The 23,935-nt window shown below is 43.0% G+C and overlaps 1 protein-coding gene across 5 annotated transcripts in view; it reads right to left on the reverse strand.

Annotated features, from left to right (window-relative positions):
• Positions 1 to 399: 399 nt before the first annotated feature.
• The window catches only part of STAB2 (stabilin 2), a 96,547-nt gene continuing 73,011 nt past the window's right edge, over positions 400 to 23,935 (reverse strand). For 2 of the 5 annotated variants that reach the window (XM_068944338.1, XM_068944346.1), the window contains 17 exons: positions 23,846 to 23,935; positions 22,841 to 22,987; positions 21,232 to 21,288; positions 19,883 to 20,006; positions 18,176 to 18,325; positions 16,199 to 16,303; positions 15,694 to 15,801; positions 14,813 to 15,006; positions 13,706 to 13,847; positions 13,154 to 13,287; positions 11,396 to 11,561; positions 11,059 to 11,165; positions 10,231 to 10,350; positions 9,188 to 9,346; positions 6,612 to 6,719; positions 3,959 to 4,084; positions 2,439 to 2,818 (listed from right to left, as the gene is read on the reverse strand). In XM_068944338.1, the coding sequence (XP_068800439.1) occupies positions 2,540 to 2,818; positions 3,959 to 4,084; positions 6,612 to 6,719; positions 9,188 to 9,346; positions 10,231 to 10,350; positions 11,059 to 11,165; positions 11,396 to 11,561; positions 13,154 to 13,287; positions 13,706 to 13,847; positions 14,813 to 15,006; positions 15,694 to 15,801; positions 16,199 to 16,303; positions 18,176 to 18,325; positions 19,883 to 20,006; positions 21,232 to 21,288; positions 22,841 to 22,987; positions 23,846 to 23,935 (2,316 nt within the window). In that variant the 3' untranslated portion in view covers positions 2,439 to 2,539. Of the gene's footprint in view, positions 2,036 to 2,438; positions 2,819 to 3,958; positions 4,085 to 6,611; positions 6,720 to 9,187; positions 9,347 to 10,230; positions 10,351 to 11,058; positions 11,166 to 11,395; positions 11,562 to 13,153; positions 13,288 to 13,705; positions 13,848 to 14,812; positions 15,007 to 15,693; positions 15,802 to 16,198; positions 16,304 to 18,175; positions 18,326 to 19,882; positions 20,007 to 21,231; positions 21,289 to 22,840; positions 22,988 to 23,845 lie in introns of those variants that run through there. The other 3 variants (XM_068944353.1, XM_068944362.1, XR_011141240.1) reach the window with 3 other exon arrangements.

Here is a 23,935-nt window from a genome sequence, read left to right on the forward strand (position 1 = left end):
GAAGTAATATCTTGCTTATATTGCATGACTTCTTGAAATAAACAACACTGCATGAAAAATTCAGTTATCAAAAGATTGTTCCTTAAGAAAACTATATACAATATGCATTTAAGTGAGAATTTTCAAGTGTATCTTTTTATTTATTTTTTCAGTGATAGAATGCTCTTCTTTCTTTTAAAAATGTTTTGGCTTTTTTGTAACATCAAAGAAGTTGAACTGTACACCTCTGCTGTCTGCATTAAGTACTGTAACATTATCTTACTGACTTCAGATGGATTTTTCAGCATGTTTAAAGGGCAGTGTCTCTTTGTTATTTTGGGAGTATATTTCATTTGAACACTAGAGTAAGGAAAAGAGGGTCTCCCCCCCCAATCTTACTAAAAACTCAGAAGACAATAGTTTGTCAGTAAAAGAAGAGTTTAATGAACTGTTGAAACATTTTTGTGATAAAAATATTTAATGATTATTACAAAAATAAATGCTTGGACTTCATCACCTAGTCCTTATGAGTCTTAATTTTTGTGGGTGATTTGGGAGAAGGGAAGAACAAGAGTTGTATTAATTGCAAAGTTCTGTGGGGAAAACGCCCCTAAATACATGTGTGCATGGAAGCACGTGTTCGTTGTCTGAATTTCAGTATCTTCAAGTAAAAATAAAAAGGCATTTTGTGGAGGGGAAAGGGGAGGAGTTAGGGAAATGTCATCAGTCTCTCTCACTCGGTCCTATTTTCTCCTTAAATTGCCTTGCGTGTGCTGGATAGCTGCATCAACAGCTCTGGCTTTGTGTGATTTGCAGGTTTGCCTATGTACCTTGTTCTGATATGGGGCATCCTGGGGATATAGTTAGAGGGAACTAACACTCTCCTACAGCGATACCCCCTCACTTCCCCTCCCCCCCCCCAATACTAAACACTGGAAGTATGTGATATGCAGACGTTACTTCTGTCAGCAACAAAATCTCTCTTCTTGCTGTTTTGTGCTCTCTATAGTGTTCTCACAATTTGCTGTGATGTTAAGGCTTTGAGGGGAGGAAATGAAAGAGAATCAAACTCAAGTTTGATTCACTTTAATAGTATGGCGACAATGGCAGCAGCTATTGGTGCGCGCTGGTTGAAAGGCGCAGTGTTAACGTGCTTGGTAGAAATACAGTACTTGAACAAATAGATGGCTTTTGCTCCTCCCAGACTAAGAAACTGAACGTGGAGCATGAAGTGGTGAGGTACATACTTCTTCATTGTCTACTTTTCCAACAAATCTCTCAAGTGAGAATTGATTTTTTTTTTTCATACCTTCATATGATCTATTTTTCTTGCTAATGCTGTTACTGTTTCCCATTGTACAGTTATTTGAGATGTAAACAAAACACAGTAAAGTTGGAGGAAGGACAGAAAAGCCAGGGCAGGCAAATAAAACAAATAGTATGTTTGCATTTCCTGTTGCTGGAATTCTTACAAAAAAGTGTATTAACAAACCCCCCCCCCCCCCCCAACAACTAAAAAATACAGGTCACTAGTGCTATTTGTATAACGCATGTTCTGTTTCATGCTATCCAGTTGTAGTTGTAACCAAGCCAAAATGAAAGCACAGAGCCAGAGTGCTAGTAAATTTAGGATATTTTTGAGGTTAGCACCCCAGAGTGTTTGGGGCCATTTTAAATATTGTACAGAAGAGCTGTAAAATAGCATTCTAGTGAAAGTCTTATGCTTTTAGCAGGGAAATAAGTTTCTGCTTGCTTCTGGGTAGGTTAGTTGGGACTTAATTTTGCGTGTGGTACTTGTAGTGGATGTTTCTTAGATACAGCCAACACTTCTGAAGTCGGTAACATTGTGAACTCTGTAGGCTGCATCTTAAACCAAGTCCTGCTCTTCTGTTTTGTTTTTTAATTTGTAACAAGAGACTTTATTCCCTGAAACATGTAAGTGCTATTTGTTCCCAGTAAGTGTAAATAGAAATGTGTTTCATACTTTTCATAAAAATTCATACTTTTAATCCTGATCATGAGGACCACTCATCACAAGCTGCTGGTCATCTGAATCCTATAAAATAGAAGAAGAAAAAATCAGACTTCAAGATATTGTTCCAGAAACACAATTCACTTTTTGGCAAGTTTGTCCGTACAGATAGCAGAGTTTGCATGTGCCGTTTGTGCACCGAAAAAGGCTTTTCAGTGTATTCAGAAGGCTTATTATGTTTTTTAGACTCTACATCTGCATGAGATTCTTCCTGAATGGGACCATCAAAGCTATCCAGATATTCTCATTTTACATGGACTCTTTCCCTCCTTTACCCACCCCCTTCCCATTGCAGTTCAAACTCTTTACAGAATGCTGTCATGACACTCAGTTCTGTGTTTGCAGAAGTAAAAACAAATTTTAAAGGCTTTTAAAAGTGTTTGCATAGACAAGTCACTGGCACCCAGCAGCATTTGAAGTGCTAATTTTTTCAGACCTGTCTGAAGGATTAAGAAAGATCTGAAGGTAGGCTACAGCCTCATTATTTACTACTTAAGATAGAGCTGTAGACTCTAGTCTCATTTTTTGCTACAGGTAGGGCTGCTCCATTCCTAGCAGTGGTGAGATAGGATAGCCAGGATAAACGTCTTCCCAACTTTCAGCTAGATGCTTGTCTCTTATAAAGTCATTCCCTCTTACCGTGACTTTACACTTGTCTTTCAATTTCAAATCAAAATGAACACTTACTGAGAAAGGATCATAAGTAGGTTCTGGTGGAGTCAGTGCAGAAGAGCTTTCATATGAGGGGTTGGTGATATTTGAAGGCTGTGACTTGTCCAGTGATGTTACGTCAGTGTCATCTTTTGACTACATAAAATTACACAAACCTGCTTAAAATCCATCCTCCTGCTACAGTGCATTAAGTTGGGCACTTAAGCGTTGCTGCTGGCTACTGCACACAGTGTTGTGAATGAACTGCCTTTGTCATCTAAATCAGACTGTCTCCAGGTTTGAACTGTGTTCTGTGTTGTATTATCTCGATCAAATCATTTAACATTGGTACCTTTTTTCTCCCTTGTTTTTAAACACAGCTAAGAATGGGAGAGGAAGTGTTGCGTGTTGCACTGGCGTTGTGCCTACCATAAAGGCAATTAGTTGTTTCTGAGCGCTCTCGCTGCTGCTATATAAAAAATACAAGTGTTTCCACTGGCTCACAGCTCCTCTTTCATTTCTAGCAGACAATGTGCGAGTTATGCAGGGGCTAGGATAGGGAGGGATTTCTGGTTGCTTATAGGTAGACTTTCTTTTAGATCGATTATTTTTGTTGTCCCTCCTTGTCTCTTGGCTGACTCACTTTGTTGTTGCTGGCTTGTTTCCCCTTGTGAAGATGCTATGTAAGGCTAATAAGGTCAGCTGACTCTACTAATATTTGATCTAAGCACGGAGAGAGAAAACAAGCATATATCAGTACAAAAACAGGACATTTGAGTCCTGACAGACACTTCAGTTTGCTAGACTTCGAATCTGGCCTGCTTTTTATCAAATGCCCCTTTCTCCAAAGGAGCAAACCTCTTAGCAGTGCAATGGTGGAGGAGAAGAACACAGGTTCACTTTAAGTGGTTGAAATTACCTGCTTTCCTAAAGCTGGTCATCTTGGTGTGACAAAGACTTCTGCATTTGTGCTCTTTTCTTATAAGCTTTTTGGCCAGCCCTTGGTGTTGGAAGTGTGTCTGTGAGAGCAGTTAGGGCACCCTGGAGGGGGAAGTCCTGGCTTGCAGTAGGCAAATATAAGCTAGTGCCCAAGATGAATGTGTGAGCCTTTCCCTGAGGGGTCATCCCATTTTCTCCATGTTTTAGTCTGAATGTTTCAAGTGTGAAGCAATCGGGAATAGTTGCTGACTTAATAAAATATATGGAGCCTTTAGAAACTGCAGCCTGTGAGTCTGTGAAGTGCACTGGGTTTGGGAAGTGTTGACCCTCTGCTTTGCATTCTTGTCTGCCTCCTACCTTGAAATGCTGAAAGCCCGTGTCTTTCTTGAATCTGAGGTAAAAATATCCAATAAAAGCCCCAATTCCAATAACCAGAAAGATGCCAAAGAATATTCCTGTCCCAGAACCAGCATGAAGATAAGCCTGGAAGCACAGAGAATGGGTGAGTTACAAGGTGCGGAGCGCTGGTCACCTTCCAGCATCTGAGCCCATGCAGTGTCTCTTCAGGATATTGCCTTAGTCCTGAACTGCTTTTGTGTTTAGGTTTCCTGGTACATCATCCCTAGAGAGGGCTGAATAGAGCCTTTGGATAATAATTACAAACTATTTTGTTTAACCATATATTGGACACTTATTCTAGTATAGCTTCACCTTACACCTTATTCACAGAACATGCCTAAGTGATCTTTTCTGGTCAGATTCTCAAAGAAGCCCTAGAGGCTAAGATGAAGCTGAAATCTCATTGGCCTGCAGAGGAAAAGCAGGTACCAAATTCCCTTATGCAGCTTTAAAAATCTGTGTTACAAACCCTAAAGTGTCCTTACAGGTTCAAGCTTATTACCTACCACTTTGCATGCTGGGGAGATTTTTGTGTTACTGCCTGTTCTTGGAAGATGTGCCATTCTCTCGGAGCCCTGCGTCCTGTTGCCCTGTTTGTTAGACTGACTGCCAGCCTAGGTGGAGGGTGGGCAGGGGTGGGCTCTGCGTGAGTGGTTTAGGACTGGCCTTCTGTAGATGGTTATGTTCCGAGACATACCGTGCCTTTACCTCGAAATCATTCTGTAGTCAAGCAGGTGAAGATAAGTGCCAGTTCAAGTGGTGATTTGCAATATCTAGAATAAACTATACTATAGAATATATATTACATGGTTTGGTTTAAATACAAAGAACTGAAATAAATTTGCACTTAATTTAGATTTAATCTAAAGGGGAAAAACGCCCCCAAACTCTGGCTTTAGTTCAGCTCCTGCAGCTCTGTGATAGTGATATCCCTTGATATCATCAAGGTGACCGACCATTTTGAGATGAGGATAATTTTGTCTTTGAGGGATACCAGTCCACTTGGGCACTCAGGATGCAATCTACCCAAAGGACTGCTTTTTGCTGATAATTCTGGAAGTGAAGAAGGGTCTGTGATGGGGAAGAGCTTTGTATGCAATTATTTTTGCTTTTCCACGTGAAGTCTTAGCTCTGGGGCCTGCTGCTTACAAAACAAATTATTAAATTTACCCTGGCAAAAATAATCTCATTATTGCCCTAACTGATAATATGCCTTCTGCACTTGTGCTTTTTTTGTTAAGAAAAGAAAGTAATTTACATGATGCAGCTTGACAACTAAATACTGGAAAAGGTTTAGTTGCCCTCTAGCGTTTGAAAGGTATTAAAAAAAGATGTAGTATTATGCTGCTGTAGACTGGCAGAAATTGCCTATAACTTTGAATCCTTTTTTCAGGCTGTAATTTACACTGTTATCCAAGTGTGCCATTCCCTACTTCTCAGGCTTGAGGGATGTAAGGGATTTTTGCAAACCAAGTTTATATGGGGGATACTACTGAGTTTCTAGGAACTAGAACAAAATGAAAGTGAGAAATGTGTTATCAACAGAATTAATCTTGTAGACCAAGGAGGTGGCAAGTTAGTTGCATCCAAAAATCAGAGCTGGGACAGACAGGCCATAAATGGGAGCAAGACTCCTCTAGCACATGGAGAGAAGGATCAGAATTAATTCCTCGGATGGCAGCTGAAGGATTCCCAAAGGAAAATTCTTCACATTAAACGGTGGGCGTATTTGCAAGGGCGACACTGAGCTAGCGCAGGGCTGAGTTGAGCTGCCTGTTTGGAACTGAGCTGGGTGTAGCGCTAACACTGCAGATCTGAGTGCTTCATTAAGGAAAATGTTTTGTAGGAAGACACAGAGCTGCAGGTGCTCGCTCTATGTCCTTTTTGCAAGGGAGACAGGAATCATTTTTGTGAAGCATCCCAGTTGCTCTGTGGCTGGAGGAAATGGTTTTCCTCCCTTTCAAGCAAAGCAGTAAACTTTGCTAGTGTGAAATAAATAGAAGAGTGTGCTTGTATCCACACTGCTGGGGCCTGTACTGTTTTAACTCTAGGTTAAAGCAATGCAACTGCTAACTCTACTTGCTCGCATTGAAAGGAGGGCATCCTTTTCTTAACTTGCGCTGATTTGCTACATGTGATTTGGTTTGGTTTTGTTGGTCTTAGGTCTAGGGGGTGAGATAATTACATAACTAGTAGAATCACTGCTGGAATTCATGCATGCAAAAAAAAAAAAAAAAACAAAAACCCTGTTTTCAAAACACCTTCTTGTTTGGGATAGGAATGAATGAAAAGCCAAGAGTGAACAATTTTCCTTAGGACCTTGAATGAGCGTTTTGGAAGAACTGAAATGGAGCTTTAGGCTACCTTCCTAAGGTTTTATAAGGGATTCCATTAGGGAAAAAAAAATGATGGGAACAACTTGTTCAGACAGAAACATTTTGAACAACCTTCACCAGTACCTTGTTCTCAACTTCTAAATTTCTTTTTTAAAAGGAGCCTGTTTAACCTGAAACTATAGATAGGGGAGCAAAACTGGGAATTTTGCAAAAGTTAGCAGTGGCTTTGAGATGATATAACCCCCCCTCCCCTGCCCCGATCAATATATACTTACAGGTGCTGGGGGGGCCTTTAAAGGCTCTGAAATGACATGGATTATCCCGTTGGAAGCAATTATATCCCACTCAACAATAGCACTTCCATCCACGTATCTGATCTTGTTCTACCAGGAGAAAGAACAGTGAGAACTGAGCTTTGACCCTCCTGCCTTTGACAATGAAATACAATTTAAGCTCGTTTCCCCATGACTGTTACTGATTCGTAGAGGAAAAATCTCCTAGGGGATTATTCAGCTGTCTCAATGGACATCACCCTAGGATGGTCCCAGGTTTGTCAAGGCTATCCTGTGTGAGAAGGAGCTATCCTCATTACCTATATATTGCCTTCAAGTATTTTTGTCCTTCCCCCCACCCCTTTCATTTTGGCAAGACACTTTTGCAATGCTTGTGCAATTGCTGGGCTCTGCTCATGAGTGCCATTACTCCTGCACGTGGAAGATAAATGCCAGACAGACTGCAGCTTGTCTTCATGCTGTCCCCTCAAGTGAGGTTGTGTAGCTGTCCTTCCTCCAGTGAACGCCCACTGAGGTGGCGCCCTCTGTGCCGAGGACGCCACTTGCACACACATTGCTTATCCTCAAGAGCTGGGACATACTGATGGGAAACTGCGACCCACGGTTCATTTGGTGGCTTACAGTCAGTGAGTTGGCAGGCTAAACTAGTTCCATTCGGTGACTCGTCAGGATGTGAGAAGGCAGAGCGACAGGATCAATCATACTGCTATCCCACAATTTCTCTAAACGTTATTGATGTTGGGAACCCTTGGCTGCCTTGGGCCAGTCCTCAGCCTCTCTAGCCCAACTCTGCCATTTGGGAGGAAGGGTTCAGGTGCAGTCTTTGCTATTGCAAACTTTGCTTTACATTGCATCCTTGCAAAATGCTTTCCCCTGGGCGAGCAGAACAGGGAGCTGCTGCCAGCTCCCTCCCCTGTGCCTGGGGCCCAATATATGCTGAACGTGGCTGAGGTCTGAAGCTTAAAGGCTTTGTGGCTCTCTTCAGCGCTCTCTGAAATGCCATTTTGAATATGAAACAATTATCTGTTAAAGGCCAAATATCGTGAACGGTCTCGTTCGTTCAAACGCCTGGTTTGCTGGGAGAGCACAAAGTGACTTTCTGTGCTTACAGAGGGACAGGCTCAGCGGCACTGCAGAAGGGATGTTGGGGGTCACGCTGTGTCCTCATCTCTGTTACTTCTGCTGCCCTTTTCATGGCCCAGGGAACGCACGTGGGGCTGTTACCTGATGCTGTGGAACAGGTAAGTGCTGAGCAGGCTGGAGTGTGCTTGGAAGGCAACTATGGCCTTGTCTTTCTAACCTGCCACCCTGGTTAGCGTTACTGCAGCTGGGGAAAGCAGGGAGCCTGCGCCAGGGAGGGAGACTGTGCAGTTTGCCCACGGAGGGGAAAAAAAAAACCTATGACGTTCCAACCGGCTTTGGAGGGCAGGGGCAAGACTAGTGCCAATGGGCCGGATGCCTTTGTCAGGAGCAAGTGGTTCTTGCAGACGGAGCGTGGGGAGGATGGCCGCGTTCAGTGAACACGCGCTAGCGCCGCTCTTCCCGCAGTGCTCGAGGAATGCTCCTTGTAGTGAATTTTAAAGAGAGGTATAAAAGTGGTGTCATCAGCATGGATTTAGTTGATTAGAGGAGCTAAAAATCCTCCCCCGGCAGCTTTTGAGGAAAGGAAGTAAGGGAACACCAGGGATTTTTTTATTTGAGTTGGAAGAGGTACTCCTTAAGAGATCAAAGTGATCGAAAAGAGCTTCTAGCTTGCTAATGAGTGATATACAGGTCAGCCTTGTGGTGGCACAGCTGATCTCTCTTGAGTATGTACTTCATTAATGTGATTACTAGGTTGTAGTATAGGGTGGATTTAAAAATATTTCAATTTTCCTTGGTTCAAGTGCCATGCTCTAGAGCATATTTTAATTGCAAGCCTGTAGAAGCAGGGTTTCTTCTTCTTTTCATGTTCAACTATATCGCATCACCCACAGCAGAGTCCTGACCTCAGTCTCAAGGGACTGCTGCCATAGCATTTGACATGCTTGGGCAGTGAGCGTTTTTTAATGAAAAATGAAAACTGTAGTGTTTTAAAAGGATGTTTTCCCCTAAAAAAAAAAAATATTAAAGAGTACATCCCCTTTGCAAAAAGGGATGTGAATTTTTGCTTTTTTTGAAAAAAAATTAAAATAGCAATAACGAATGCAAACCTGTGTTTTGTCTGCTTTTGATCTGAACAAGGCAACTCTGGTGTCTTTCCTCCCTCTTCTAGAAAATTGTCAAAAAAGTCACAAAAATGCCAACCACTTTGTTTAATGATAAGCTGCTGCTCTTCTCTCTTCTCCTCTCCCACTGCCATCTTCCATGGTCGTGCCAGTCCAGGAGTCGAGCCTGTCTCCCACCATGCTGTGAATTCTGCATGCCACCTGAACAGTTTCCTTCACGTTCCACAGGTCAGAGATTAGTAATTAGCTGTTTGCCAGCTGGCATCAGAAAGCCCAGCTCTCGTTATCTGCCACAGGACTACTAACCTCTGAACTCAGTATCTCAGTGCAAGATTTATTAAAAAGAAGTACCTGTTTGTTTGTGAGGGCTTGGTATTCCTGGCCTCTGCTGTCTGTAATTAAGAGTTTTTCCCCTAATCGTGTTAGAAGAGTGGTTCCGTTGGTCAAGTCTTCATAAAACATTAAGCTTGCATTAGATAAATGATACTCAATATCTCGCCCAGAAAGTGTCTAAAAATGAGAGGGAAATACAAGGAACATTAACCAATTTCGTTGATCTACCAGATTTGCTGCTAGACTAAATGCCTGTGACCTTTTTTGCTATTGATGCTGCAGATAGACACTTGGGAAATCTATATGCTGACACTGGGCTCCTCTGTCTCTGTTGGCTTTTGAGCGCTGCATGCAGCGGGAAATACCTTTTTTCAAGCTAGATACATGATTTTACTCTTCTGTCTAATGACATATGAAGTGATTAGTCTCAGAGATAATCAAAACAGCCTGAAGATGCAAGCCAGGGCATAAACCTATGCGAAGAGAAATCACTCGCAGGTCACTTTTAATAAACGCCCAAACTTCATTTGACTGGTTCACTGCTCTGGGATAGCTGGTTCCCAAGGAGAAATGCTGGCCTCATTTGCCTCAATAGCTGGAGTTGCACCTTCGCTGTTTGAGGCAACGTTTGATTCAAGGGAGGAAAAAAAGGATAAGCATACAAAGGAAGCCAGGAACAGGCTCCTTTAATGTATTTGTAAGAAATACCAAGGTCATGCAGAGCTTTCTGGAAACAATAACTCAGAGCAGACTTCATCTCGGACAGACACCTTTATCTGGTAACTAAAACCTCTGCATGGAAAATTCACTGTAGTGACTCAAACACTTGATAGCTTTGTACTCCTAACTGCAGAAGAGAAAAGGATAAAACAAACTTGCCCCTTTCAGAAGCACAATTTAAACCATATGGTGATATACAGAAGTCATGTCATACTAGGTAAGATTTTTTTTTTTTAAACTGAGATTTCACCAGGAGTATAGAAACCCTGAATGACTTTTTAAAAAGTGTTACTAACATAAGGGGGGGGAAAAAAAAAGAGGGGAGAAGAAAAAATCCTCACCTCATTTTCCATTAACCCACTATCATTTGGGGCAAAGAGAGTGGCACGAACTGACAGGTCTGTGAGGTACTGCAGGAACTCTCTCCCTCTCCTAGAGCTGTTAGAGTAAGCCATGATTTCCTAGGCAGAAACAAAATTCAGCTTTAACAGACGGCAATTGTGAGCTATGATGACAGCTGAAAGGATACCGTATAAATAATGGCAGAGAAACTTTCTGTTATTAGCTGTGAAGCAACTTTGGAGTGACATTAAAGGGGGAGTTTGCACTCAAAACATAGTTTTAGCTGCTGATTTGACAATCCTATCTTAACTTGAATTATAGGAGCTGGGCCCTTGTTGTCTGTGAGGCGACTTATGTGAGCGCAGGTATATGTCCTTCTGAGTATTGGCAAGAAAGGGATCATTTTAACACTTTGCCTTTCCCCAGTAGCAGTTTGATCAAATTACAAAAAGCCACTGTGACATCTAAAAAGCCAGCAGCATCCCAATAACAGTTGAGTACAGAATCCTTTTAAATCTAAAGTTGCAGTAACATTTCGTTTCCAAATGAGTTTTACAAACCTGAAACCTCTTTGGAACAAGTAATTAAAAAACAGTGATTAAGTTCTGATTTGGATGGTCCGGAGTTAGACCATTTCACCTTGCTTCACTGTTGTATTTTTTTTTTATTTGCATTTCCTTTCTCTTACAATTTGAGAAGACCAGTAACAACTTGACATGCGCTGTGCTAGCAAGGCAGAGATGGGCTTATCACCAGGTTACAACATTACAGCACCCGCTTCCCTCTGTTCATCCTTTCAAACAACGTGTGTAATTTATAGGCCGTACCGACAAGAAGTTTGTCAGCGTTGGGAAAGACATCAGTACTTGCAGCAAATTCCCGCTACAGGAGAAGCCATCCCCCACGTAGCCTGTCTTGCAGGTGCAGTTCACCTCTGGAAGGTACAAGCACAGATAACCAAGTGGGCAAACGTTCTTTCCTACGGAAAGGTTTTAGACTCCCCAAAAAATGACTTGCCAGTCAACAATTTTTTTTTTTTTCTAATTAAAAAGAGACAGAATCTTTTACAATACTAGCCGGCAGTCTCTGAGGCTGACCAAAGATATTGAAAACCAAGTTGCTGCTGTCTTTTGACCAGAGTGACCTACTGAAGGGCTCTGTTACCTTTCTCTCTGTAGCAGAAAACATCCCAGGTTTCACTCAGGTTGACTCTTTTCCCATAGTCGACTATTCCAACATATCCAGCTCCGCAGTTTGGGGAGGAGAAGGCAGTAGGATAACCAACTCTTTCACTGTCTAACCAACCAGCTGCACAAAGGTGGTATCTTGCCTGAAACCAGCACAATGATAATGTAAAAAATACAGAGGAAACAGCTTGGTAGCTGAGCTGTAGATGGAGACAGCAGCTCACCCCACCGTGCTTATGCAGCACGCAACATCACTAGTCCTATTTCTGAGGGTTTGAGAGATCGGTAGGTTTGTGCTGGCCCTCTGGCTGTCCATCCTACAGCCTGCCCTCTGCTGAGGGGCTGCACAAAGGGGTGAGGCCCCTCCAAAAGTCAGTGGCTCCCCATGCAGGCCAAGGGAGCCTTTCCTGGGAAAAGCTTCCCCGAGCTCAACGCCAGGGCAGGATCAGAGCTAAGCGTAACGTATGTTTGTGAAAGTCAAATGAGGATGTGAAATCCTTTCTTTTGTCAACACGGGAATTGCTGATAAATCAGGTAAACATAGAAATGAAATACCCAGGAATGCCGGAGCCAACCCCCACTGCTGACTTTGCTGCTTTGAGGGATATATTTACACTATAGGGTGCCTGAGGCACGCAGCTCCAGCTGGGATATGAATCTTCTCAAGGAGCAGAGGGGACCGTAAATGGTTCAGGCCTATATGCCGCAGAAGGCGGTTTACATGCAGGCCATGGCCCAGCCTCTCATTTTCCTTAAAGTGTCTCTCTAAACTGTGGGCTTCTTTCTTCCCTCCGCAGATGGGAATGAGCCAGAAAGAGACAGTCAGTCTGACCTATGCTTTTACAAACAAGTCTTACAAACCCAAGGTGTGATGCTGATCTTACTGACATCAACCATGTGTTATCTATAACACGCTCAGAAAAATAAATATGGAAATGACTGTGCTAAGTTAACAGCATTTTGGGAACCTTATGTAAAGGAAAAATGAAAATGTAAGCCTAATTCTGAAGTGTACATTTCTTTCAGAAGTACTTACAATTAAAACCCCTATGAAAACACTCTTTAGGTCTGACTTTACCATCTTACCCTGGTATCACTGAAAACAAGAATTTGGTAACTGGTTTCAGGGCAGTATGAGCAGGCAGGAAACCAAGGCAGCAGTTTTTTCTCACAGGTATTTCCAGTTCTTGGGCCACTGCGTAAGGCTAACAAATTAACAGCTTGGCTTGCTTGCCACAGGAATAAAATTAGAAGGAAGAAATGAAGGCAAGTATGATCTTTCCAGGCATTCTGCACAGCAGGAATAGTTCAAGCTATGTTACTACAGGTAGAGGGTCCTCTCCGATTTACTCTGTTTTTCAGGTGGTGAAAAAGGAAATCCTATTCCGCTACCCAGGGCTGCATTGCTGTGTTTCTGTATTAATTTTCTGGAAGCAATCTGAGCTTCTCTCAGAGCTCTCTGTCCTACCTGAGGATTTGACTTGGGCCCCTCGTTCTCACTGCATATCTTAAAAGCAATGAGCTTCCAGACTGAGCGACACATCACTGGTCATTCGATTCTTGTGCAGCCAATAAACAGTCTGAAAACTGGGCTCCCAGCCAAACATACCCTGGGCAAGGGGATAAGAGAGGGAGGGAAAATCAAGCTATTTACACACAGCTTCTCCATCTCTCCTCCCTCGCCATTTACACTGCGGCTACAACCACTCCAGGGGATTTCCTCCTGCTACATCACCTTCTGAGCATACAGCAGCTGATTATATGTAGCTATGGTGGCTGATTCATTGGCGCAGGCCTCTTTTGCCTTCTCATAAGTCATTTTGTACTGCCCTTGCGGGGACCGTAAATGGAAAACTCCAACCGTAGTATCTGCAAAGAAAGAGAAGAACCAGCTCTTCCTGATAGGATTTCTGTTTCTGTGTGCAGAGTGAACTTTGCCATAAGAATCACTGATGAATTTTATGAAATGTAGTTAGCACAGAGTGGTCCCTTGGGGGTAATATTTCTCCCTGGAATGCCTCCATTTGTTGCTTCATAAAGCCGGTATTGCAAAGTATTTAAGCACATGTTCTAACTTTAATCGTGCTTAAATCTCATTGTTTCAAGAGGATTTAGGTAGAGGATTGAGTGAGCTTGCAGCTGCAGGGATCCAGGCCAGACCCACTGACTTCAGTGCGGTGGCACAGGGACAAGGATGTTTGCATGGATTGATCCAGTTGAACAACTAAGGCTTAAGGGCCACTGTGTTGTGCATGTGTGCATGTGGGCAAGCGTGTGCTGTCCTGACCTTGAAAGTGGAGATCTGCACAGTCAGCATCAGGATGGCACTGCCCGTTCTCTTGCAAACAGCGGTCAATAGGAAGTTGCATCACAGAGCAGTTCAGCCCATCACCAATGTAGTTATTTTTACATTCACACTTGCGTTTATCCTGGTTGGAGAGAGAATAAAAAAGGCCACGCCAAGTATTTAACAAACATAAACATGGTATTTCAAGCAACATTTTGAACTGTTGGAAGAATTTTGTTTGATGTATCCAGGAACGGGCAAACATGAAAGTTGCTGCTGACAACTGTGATTCATCAGACTGCTTGCTCTCATGCTGACATTTATTCTTTTAAGCAAAACACTTAAATATATATTTAGGTGCTTTGTTGAATTAAGACCAAAGCATAATTCTATCTATAAAGCTAATAATATGCACTGGAGAATTATATGACCTGTAATTAACAAACATGGATGGCAAACCAATCAAAATGACATTTAAATGACAGTACGTGGAAGCATGAAAGGAATTTAGCAGTCCACTCACTGTAATAAACTGAGAAATATAAACCAAGTAGGAGACGGTTGCATATAGGGATTACGACTGTTAGCAGCTAGAACAGATTAGCAACAAGGCTTTTCTAGATAGTTCTTGGAAGACAGATCAGGCAAGCCACCAAAATGGAACAGAGAGATGATCCCAAAAACACCGAGACAAGTACTGGATCCAAATTACCGCCACAAATTTTCCTGTACAACTTTGACCTTGCAAGCCCAGGAATTTGTATCATGTGGCTGCAGAACTTTCAAAGCTGAGTCCTAGGCAAACAGGAAGTGACTTTATTCTCTCAACCTTCCCTAGGTTTAGCTACCAAAGTATATGCCATTTCAAGCTACCAAACTGTTATTGCAAATAGGGGTATCCAAATAGGGATAACTACAAAAGTGACAGAAAGATTTTACATGCAAAATATCTCATTTGCTGCGGTACCCCTTTCTTTGGAAAACAAGTGACTTTTAGAGGTACAGAATGTGATCAAGCTGTTGGCAAAGCCAATTAAATGACTTCTATTGGCACCAGTAAGAAGTGCCTCAGACTTCCCAGGAGGTGACTAAAATCATTCAACTTACAGGTCCTGAGACTGTACAAATGGCATGTTCATGGCAGCCTCCATTGAACCCATCAGCACAAGGATTTATTGGAAGGCATGTAAAACCATCTCCTTTGTATCCTTTCTGACAGCTACAAAAGATTTTCACCCCAATTTGTGTGCATTCTGCTGCCTTGTGACAACCGCCGTTGTTTTGTATGCAAAGGTCTGCAGCTGCAAAAGGAAAAGAAAATACATGAGTAGAGCGTGTCTTTGAAGATGTTTTTCACAAGGGTAAACCACCTCCAGTTTTTTAATGCACCCTACAAAGACTAGAACACTTGCTTGGAAAAAAGTACTGTTTAACTTTCCTGAGCCATTCCTGAACTTGTGCAATAGCTAGCCCATAGGGTGCTGAAGCCCTTGTCAGGACTTTTGTGATTTAAAAACACGGCACTATTTCCCACCGATTCTGCTTTGCTTCGTGGTAGTGTAAGAGTTGCAGGTCTGGGGAAAGCGCTCTGGCCAGGGTGACTTTTGAGGATGTGAGGCGCCTGGCTCACAAAGAATGATTACTTCTGTTGGTAATGTTGCTAGAGAATTCCCTTGCCAAAAGTCACCAAAGAAATGCTGTAAGTGAATTACTGCTGAAAAAACCCTGCTATCCTCCAAATTGTGACTGCAGCTAGCTCACTTACTGCTGATACTCCTGCTTGTAAAAGCCTGGTGAAGCCACCCACCTACTTTAGGAAAAAATGGTCCGTATGGTCTCAGTCTGTTTCAGTCTCTGCTTGCTAGAAGTCTTTAGGTTTGATAGCCAGCACTTCATGCTGGACAGTAACTGTATGCAGCTGAATGTGTGCATTTGAGGGGAACAACTTGCCTTCTTTTAGCACACTGTGAATGCAAGAGGGAATTCACCTGTGCATGTGATCCCATCTCCGTCATAAAATGGCTTGCACTGACATGTGTTGTTTTCTGTACAGACAGCATTGGTGGAACAGCTTGGAGAACACACTGGCTGCAGAGCTGTGAGGAATGAAAAACAGCCAGAATGAAAACATCCTGCTATTTACGTTGCAGCATCCTTGTTCAGTGCAGAAAGGAAAGCGGTTATGCCATTCTTGCTAACTGGAAAACCTGTACGAATATTCTTCTGACTGCTTAGCTCTCAGGTAATACCTTCCCTCATGTAGCCCAAAGCACTTCTACAAGCACTTCTACTTCATGTTCCCATTACACACATAAAGAGATGTGGAGGTGAAGGGACTTGTTCAGTCAGCAGCAGAATTAGGGGCACAGACCCTATCTCCCAGTCAGTGCCCTTGAAAGCCTCCTTAGCTCCAGGTGAGCGCTTCTGATGTTATTAACCCTTTCTTTCGCTCCTCTATGCAAACCCCCTGTTGACTTGAGATTAGACAGAGACCTAGTTTGGTTTCACACAGCCGACCAGTCCATCCTGTTTCACAGAAACATCGTCCTGTTCCAGAGTATCCTTCATCGCATTGTCCGTGGGCCTTGCATTCACAGACTGCAAAAGGAACACAGATGAATCATTTACAGAGCTGTCATTGGGAAAGGGGAAAATCTTTTCTTTGAGAAACACCACCTAGATTGTCAGTTTAGGTATAGTATTACCCAGCAAGAACTTAGATTAGTCCTTTTTACCATTAGGATGGTCAAGTAGTAGAACAGGCTGCCCAGAGAGGTTGGACAATCTCCATCCATGGAGGTTTACCCTACTGGAAAAAGCCCTGAGCAACTCGGTCTGATCTCAGAACTGACCTTGCCTTGAGCAGGGGGTTGGACTAGAGAGCTCCTAAGGTCCTTTCTAACCTGATTTATTCTGTGAGTCTATGATTTATAAAGGGCATTAGTTCAACAGGCCTCTGAAAATGAATACTGATCTGCACTGCGATAAGGGGAGCAAACTTCACGAAGCACTATGGTAGGAAAGAGTTAATGGCTGGGCCTGAATCCCCTCCTAATGAGCAGCAGCTGCTAGCTGTAGGGAAGCCCTGCAGGCAGAGAGAATTAAGGTTACAAGCTTAAAAATTAAGGTGTGTGGAAACAACGTGCTTAGCTGTTGTGTGGGAGGAGGTTTGACTGGTTAAGGACATCAAATATGAGGTTAGTGAGCTTTGTTGTAGCATGTGGGCAAGTCAGCTGCATTTCAGGTTTTAGATGTTTTTATGACTGAAAGCTTCTGAATTCCTTTTGTTCCTTTTATATGTGGGGTGTTACCTTTTGTGCCCTACAAGCTCAAGCATAAGGGGTTGCTTTATTCTACAGGGGGGTGTGTGTGTGTGTTTTTTCCTTTCTCCTTCCCACTATTTGGGCCTTACAATAGCTTGCATATTAATTTCCTCTTGAGGAGTTATTGATGGCTCTGTGTTGTAATGTAGCAAAACAGCATCCTTTTAACTCAATATTGTTGTTTATAGAGGAAAATAATGTGGGATTCAGTGAAATTCTGAGCCTGTGAAAGGCTGGTGCTGCTGAAATGGAGTTCTACCCTCTGACTTTCATTCATTTAGTCCAGTTACCTAGTTCTTGGCTAGCATAAACATATATTAAAAAGAAGGGACCTCAAGATCTTCTCCTGCTAAATCTCATAATCTGAGTTTCAGACTAACAGCTCACATGGAGTTTATGGTATGGTGTGCCGTGGAACAGATAAGCTGCAGGTAAACATAGTTCTGCATGCTGGTATCTGGTGCCCTGCGTCTGCTCTAAGGCTATCCAGCCTATAAGCCACAACTTATGAACACGCTCATGAGTGCTACTGGTACGTGCAGTGTTAGGCTGGAAGAGTTGAAACTGTACCTTGCCATCAGAAAGTTTTATGCTGGGCAAACGTTTAAGTTCAAAGTGTGACGTTAACCCCCATGAGGAAACACAAGGCTTGTTCCACCTAGGTTGCGCTTACATCCACAGTGAAGGGGGTTATGTGAGCAACTTCTGGGCTGCTGTTCCTCTTCACAGAATACCTTCACCTTCTCTTTCCTTCCTTGGCTGTCTCCTGCATTCCTCTATAAACCACGTTGCTAAAATACTGCCTTGCCTTTTCCTGGGATGGGGTACAAGGCTGTGCTGTAGTTGAAAAGACTTGTTGACTAAGGCTCTGTATTTGATGTTTATGTATTGTATATAAGTAATAGGAGGAGCCTTGCATTGGGGGCTAACTAAAGCCTCTGTCCCCACCACCTTCTCCTCCTCCCTTCTGTGGGGTCTCTCTTCTGAGACCTTGTGCCATCTCTCTGTGCGAGGAAGAGCTCAGGAGAAATGTTAATGATGAAATGGAGAAGCATTTCTTGGTCCTTGGTCTACTTAAAAACCTACCATGGACAAAATAGTTTGGGCTTGGAGTAGGAAACTGTATAGAAGTGAAACTTAAACATACGTCTGCAGTCAGAGCCATATCTGCCTGGCAAACACAGCTCACATGAAGTCCCATTGAAGCCACTGTCACAGTCGCACTCTCCTGTCCCAGTGTACCCATCATCACAGGAGCCATGGTTATTACATGGGGTCTCTGGTCCTCCTGGGCAAGCTGAAAGTTTAGGAAAAAGTGGCTGATGAGCTCAAGTGCATGTTTTCGTTGTCGCCGTTCATTATTCTTTGAGCAGTGAAATACTTATGAATGCATCTCTGTTAGGATTTGTAAAAGCAGTTGTGACACTTCCGAGTGCAAGTTTATGCTCCTAATGCCTTCAGATGCTTTTACAAATCCTAGCAGAAAGATGTAGTGAACTCTTCAAGCCCTGGCTACTGATGGCTGCTATCTAGAGCTTGCTCATTCAGACTCCTGGGAGGTGTGTGCACCATCAGCAATCCCTAGCCCATGCTCAGAGCAGGCCAACCTGCATGTCTGCACACCAGCACGCTGTGGGGGTGAGCCCTGGCTATCCCCAGGCCAGAGAGGCACCTCAGGCTGGCCAAAAACATTTGGGACCAACATGTGCCCAGTTCTTGTTTGTGAAATTTGGATGAAGAGGGAGCTGGCAGGGCTAAGTGTGCCCAGACTAGCCTGCTAGCAGATACCCCCACAGGGATCTCCCTAAGCACAGTGCTGCTACTTGGGGTCCAAACTGCAGCTGGGCCACCCTCAGTAACAAGGAGGCAAATCACTTTAGTCATCAGGTCAGCTGGCCTCATTCTGCACTGTCGCTTGCCTCCCTTCTCACAATATGGCATAATCAGGGTCTCAGCCTGGCATGTCCCCCATGTAGAGCTGAGGAAAATCAAAGAGAACAGCTGACTGCTTGAAGCCTCTCAGACACAGTGTGTGTGCATACAGCTAACTGAAGCTGGGAGACTTAAGAGTTAGATGAGCTCCTGAGAGCCTTAGTACTGTTCCCCTGTGGTGCTGGCATTTGAAGTTGATGCTAACTTAAATTAGGACCTAACTGCAAGGAATTGCTGTTATCTCCTCAGAACCACAACTGTGTCCCATGATTTAGGAGCCCAGAGTTCATTAATGTCTGCTAACAAACAGCTGGAGCTAAAACCTTCCTAAGTCTCTCATGGCTGTTTAAAACTACACTGGGCAATTTCTGAGTGTGAGGAATGTGCTTAGTGTGTTTTGGTTGGTGTTGCTCCTCCAGCCTGATGTGTGGTGTTTTTTTTTTTTTTTTTTTTTGCTTTCAAAGGACTTTCAGATGGTGACTGATTAAGACCCTCTAGGTATGGTTGCAGCATAGCAATCTTTATAATATTCACTTAGTTCATTACTAGCATGGAGTTTAAAACTTGCTATAAGCACGTGAAAAAGATTATTTGGAGTCAAAAAGCAGTAATACTTTTTGTGTACTTCAGTTCTTGCAACAGAATCCTTGTTTTGCAGATAGTCTCTCTTCATGTCTCTTATCACAGACCACACAGTTCAAGTTTCTATAACTCCTGTTTCATAAGGGCCCTTTCCTCCTGTGTAGACCATGCTACTTCTGGATATAAATGCAGTAATTACTGCAGGGACGCATTTTCCCCCAGCTACTCCCCATCCCCTCTTTCAGCTATCAATTTTAAGGAGCAGTGGCCTTCCTATTCTCTTAGCTTTCCTGTTAGCTGGGTACTAAGAGGAAACAAACTTGCAGGGGGGAAATCCTACCTTGGCAGTCCCGCCCAAAGTAACCCTTGCAGCATTTGGTAGTGTGGATCACCATCGAACAATTCCTGCGGCAGCCACTTCTTGGGATCCCATAGGATTCATACGTACACCTGTGAATCCCTTCCTAGGAATTAAATGTTCCAGCATGGAAAGGGAGAAAAATATAGCAAGATGAGTGCTCTGTGGATTTTTTTTTAATTTTTTTTACTCACTGTATTATTGTTGATGGAGGCTGAATCAAACTGCTGTTGCTAGAAAGTCCCAGTTGCTCACTTAGCACCTGATGAGCTACTTGTTTTTCCAGGGAAATCAATACTGATTTTTGTTTTTTCTATGTGTAACAGGTACTAATTTGTGGGTGTTTTGGCACCTACTTCATAAACCTCTGAGCTGTCCATATGCCAGGAGGGGGAATACTGGAGAGGAGCAGAGCAATTCTGGTGATAGGGGTATTCCAAAGTAAGCTATTTCTTAAGGTAAACCAGAGTGAGCAGCTGAGAAATATTTAAGCCTGGCTATGCATATCTTTCTGGAAGGCTATAGGTATCTTTCTGGAAGGGAAACTGATAAACAGAGAAGATTTAAACTTTTCTAGCCTCCTGTCCCAATGAAACAAGGTTCAAGTAACTCCATTCTGTATCAGTTTTTGGTTGGTAATGACTGGCGCTGTGCAAAACAGAGTGGATCCGATTAGCTTCCTGCTAAGGGAAGGCCAGGACATTAATTCCAAAAGCAGCAACTGAACAGCTGAGGGACTCCTAGTGGGGAGTTGGATGGCTGTGGCTAGGGAACGGGGGACCCAAATCCCTGTGTAACCAGGCCTTGTTACTTCCACTGCTTACAGAACAGTCTGCTGAACTATAACAACTAGTTTCAAAGCTAATTTTATTGCTGGAATGAGTCAGGATACTGGCAATACCTGGAGCTGCCCAGGGTTTTTATCTCAATGTGTTTCCTAGGACCTGATATCAGTGAAAAGCTGCCTGAGGCATCCACAGATGCTGTGAGTGGTCAGGATTTCTTCCGATGCGCGAAAAGTGCAGATATGAGACCATCACCTTCTCTTTCATTCCTGACTTCACGAGCACTGTTAATGAGGATGGAGGGGCTGCTCCAAAGTCAGCTGAAGCACCTACTTCAGTGGATGTGATGTGAGCATCTCACAAACAAGGATGTGTGCGCTCACCCGGGAAAGCTTTGGCCCTCAGGTTTTATGGCTTCATTTAATGGTGTGGTTTCATTGCTCAGAGTTCCCTTTTTTGCCAAAGCAACTTATTCTAGTTCACGATTATGTGAAGTAGGGAGACCAGCATGCTGGATATCTTAAATGCAAGACTTTAACACATTACCTTTGGTTTCGTCCCTGGAGGGCATTTAGAATTACTGAAACAGCTAACGCAATACCCCTGTTGTAGAAAATGGAAAAAAAGCAAACAAACTTGTATTAGAAATAAAATAACAATAGGCTATTGGAAATGGCCAAGAGCATTTGTTTTATGTGAGTAGTAAATATGAGCAGAAAAGAACGTAGACTTATTACTCAATACAGATTATAAGAACTTTGAAGAAAGAGTAAAGGAAAAGGACAATGAAATAGCTGCATTAATTAAAAGAAGTGAAATGTAAGAAATGAAATTTCACATCAGAATAAAAGCTCTGGAAGAAGAAATTTGCTGCAATTTAACAATCAGGGAAAGGAGATGGTGGATAGTCTCCAAACAAGTACTGACACAGGGCAAATCAGATTTGGAAGTCTAATTTAGACTACTGGAAAAGGGTTAATTATCAGGAAGTGCTGACCAGATCTGTAGGAAATAATCTGTAGGAAATAGCTATTTTACTTCATTTAACAAACCATGAAACAAAATGTACCTTGTGAAGACACGATATGGAAAAGTTTTGATTTTCTAACTGAAATGTAAATTCCAATAAGCTTTTTTGAGATTGACTCAATGAAAGCATTTGTTTCATCTGGTACATTTATATGTATATATTTTGAATTAAATTGAAGTAAATTTGGTCTTGAAACAATTTCAAAATGTTCCACTTTGAAAATACTGAAATTATCGGAATTATCAGAAAGAAAACCATTAGTTGGGGAGAGAAGAAAGATGCAAAGCTGATCATTGACTTGAACCTGAGAGGGAAATCATATTTTTACAGAAAATACTTTGGTTCTAGCACCAAGCGCCCCCTCTCTGAAAACTCAAGTCTATTGGGTACTTTACATCAGTGATGAATTCCAGAAAGCTTCCTTCTCATTCCGGATACCAACATAGTCCTTGCTGATACTATATGGATGCCTTGTGTGTACTGTGAGTGTCTAGAAATCTATGAATTTCAAAACTTCCTATTTACAGGACACATCAAAGTTCATGAAGGAAACTTCTTCCATACTGAGAATGCATATTCAGGTGCCTTAAAACATATTTCTGTGAAAGCGCATATGTGAGAGACCTAGCACCTGGCTTACAGGCTAGGCAGTTGTTGTGTCCTTAATGCTTTGTGTAGTTGGGATAGTAATGCTCTTCTTTTGTAAGTGGGAACTTTATATAAAGTCTATATGACCAAATGCATAGGGTAAATATGCATTATTCAAAAGCAGACTGGAAAAATCCATGCTTGCATTTGTAAGGTCCTGTTTTGGCTTGGGAAAAAATGTTGAAATTGGGTCAGAGCTAGCTAAGCTACTCTTAATGGACACCACTTATCCCCTGTGTTCCTTAGCATCAATACAAGATTATCTCTGCACATCTTTTAGGCATAGCACTGCATTTGTTTTTAACCTGAGCTTTAGCCGGTGTGGCAAATATGAAGCAGCAGATGAAGCCAGCCTGAAGTGACAGGACTTAATCTCCATAGTGCTGAAGCTTTGTGAGTCTTGTCCCTGGTTTCTGTGAGGATAGAGTTTGGCCCACGAGCCGTGCCTTCACCAGGGGAAAGAAATGCCAGACTGACCAGAAAATCCACAGTGAAAAAGCTGTCGCAGCGGCCTCCCAGGCTGGGGTCCATCAGGAGGCAGTTGATGCCATACGCAATACCCCCATCAAACTCCAGCTGCCGCTGCACTATCTTACACCTCCTGTCATTCAGGAAAAGGGCACCCTGAAAGATGGGACAAGAGAGGAAAGGTGTAACAAATCAAGAGGCAGTTTTCCTTGGGGGTCAAACCGAATCCAGATCCTGAATGGGAACTGGGGATGATTCTCCCTCTGTAGGAAAGCTCCCAATGTAAAATGGGGTGTCAAACTATCCTGTAGGTAACACTGATGGCTGCAGGGGCTGGAAACCAATTTTGGAGTCTTTTTTCCTGCAACTCAGAGTCCTATAACATCACAGATGGGCAGATCCTTTTCCTCTGCTAAAGGATACAGAGCGCACTCGAGCTATGTCTGCACGTTTGCCTTATGTGTATTTTAGATTGGCCTCATTTTCAGAAGCAGATGTCAGCCAGAGGATGTGTGGATTATGATCCAGTACTTCTGCACAGGCAAACATGCTGCTGTTCTAGCTTAACAGATTGCATACGCACCTGCATGTCAGTGTGCAAGTACTTACAAACCAGAGTTCACGTGCAGATGCTGCATTCATGAGGCTTCTCCCAAATACAGGTTCATTTTATAGTTTTGCATTGTGTATTTCACTGAGGGTAAAGTTCAGATGTGCTGGTGTTTGTCTTTTGAGGTAACTCTGAGAGCTATTTTGAACAAAAGGCATCTTACAACAGAGAAAATGATGGCTCCAAAAAGTCTTACAAACCGTCTTATCTGCCAGCCTACCCTGCTGAATTGTTTAGGGTGGCTGACCCAGGTTTGGGGGCTGTTGGCCTGGACTGGCAAAGACTAAATAATTTTTGGTGCCATTGACCCCTTCTGGGGGCTCAGCACAGGCACGGTGGGGTCTGCCTGAGTGGGTCCCGCCGCAGGGGCTAGGGGTAAACGTGATGGCAGGGCAAACACTTACGATCTCCCCATTATCCCCGCAGCTAATGCTGAGGTTGGAGCCCTGCAGGGTTTTCAGTGAGCTGGAGTGGGGAAGCTGGTAGGCCAACAC

This window comes from Struthio camelus, chromosome 1 (genome assembly GCF_040807025.1).
Source record: "Struthio camelus isolate bStrCam1 chromosome 1, bStrCam1.hap1, whole genome shotgun sequence".
Lineage (NCBI taxonomy): Eukaryota > Metazoa > Chordata > Aves > Struthioniformes > Struthionidae > Struthio > Struthio camelus.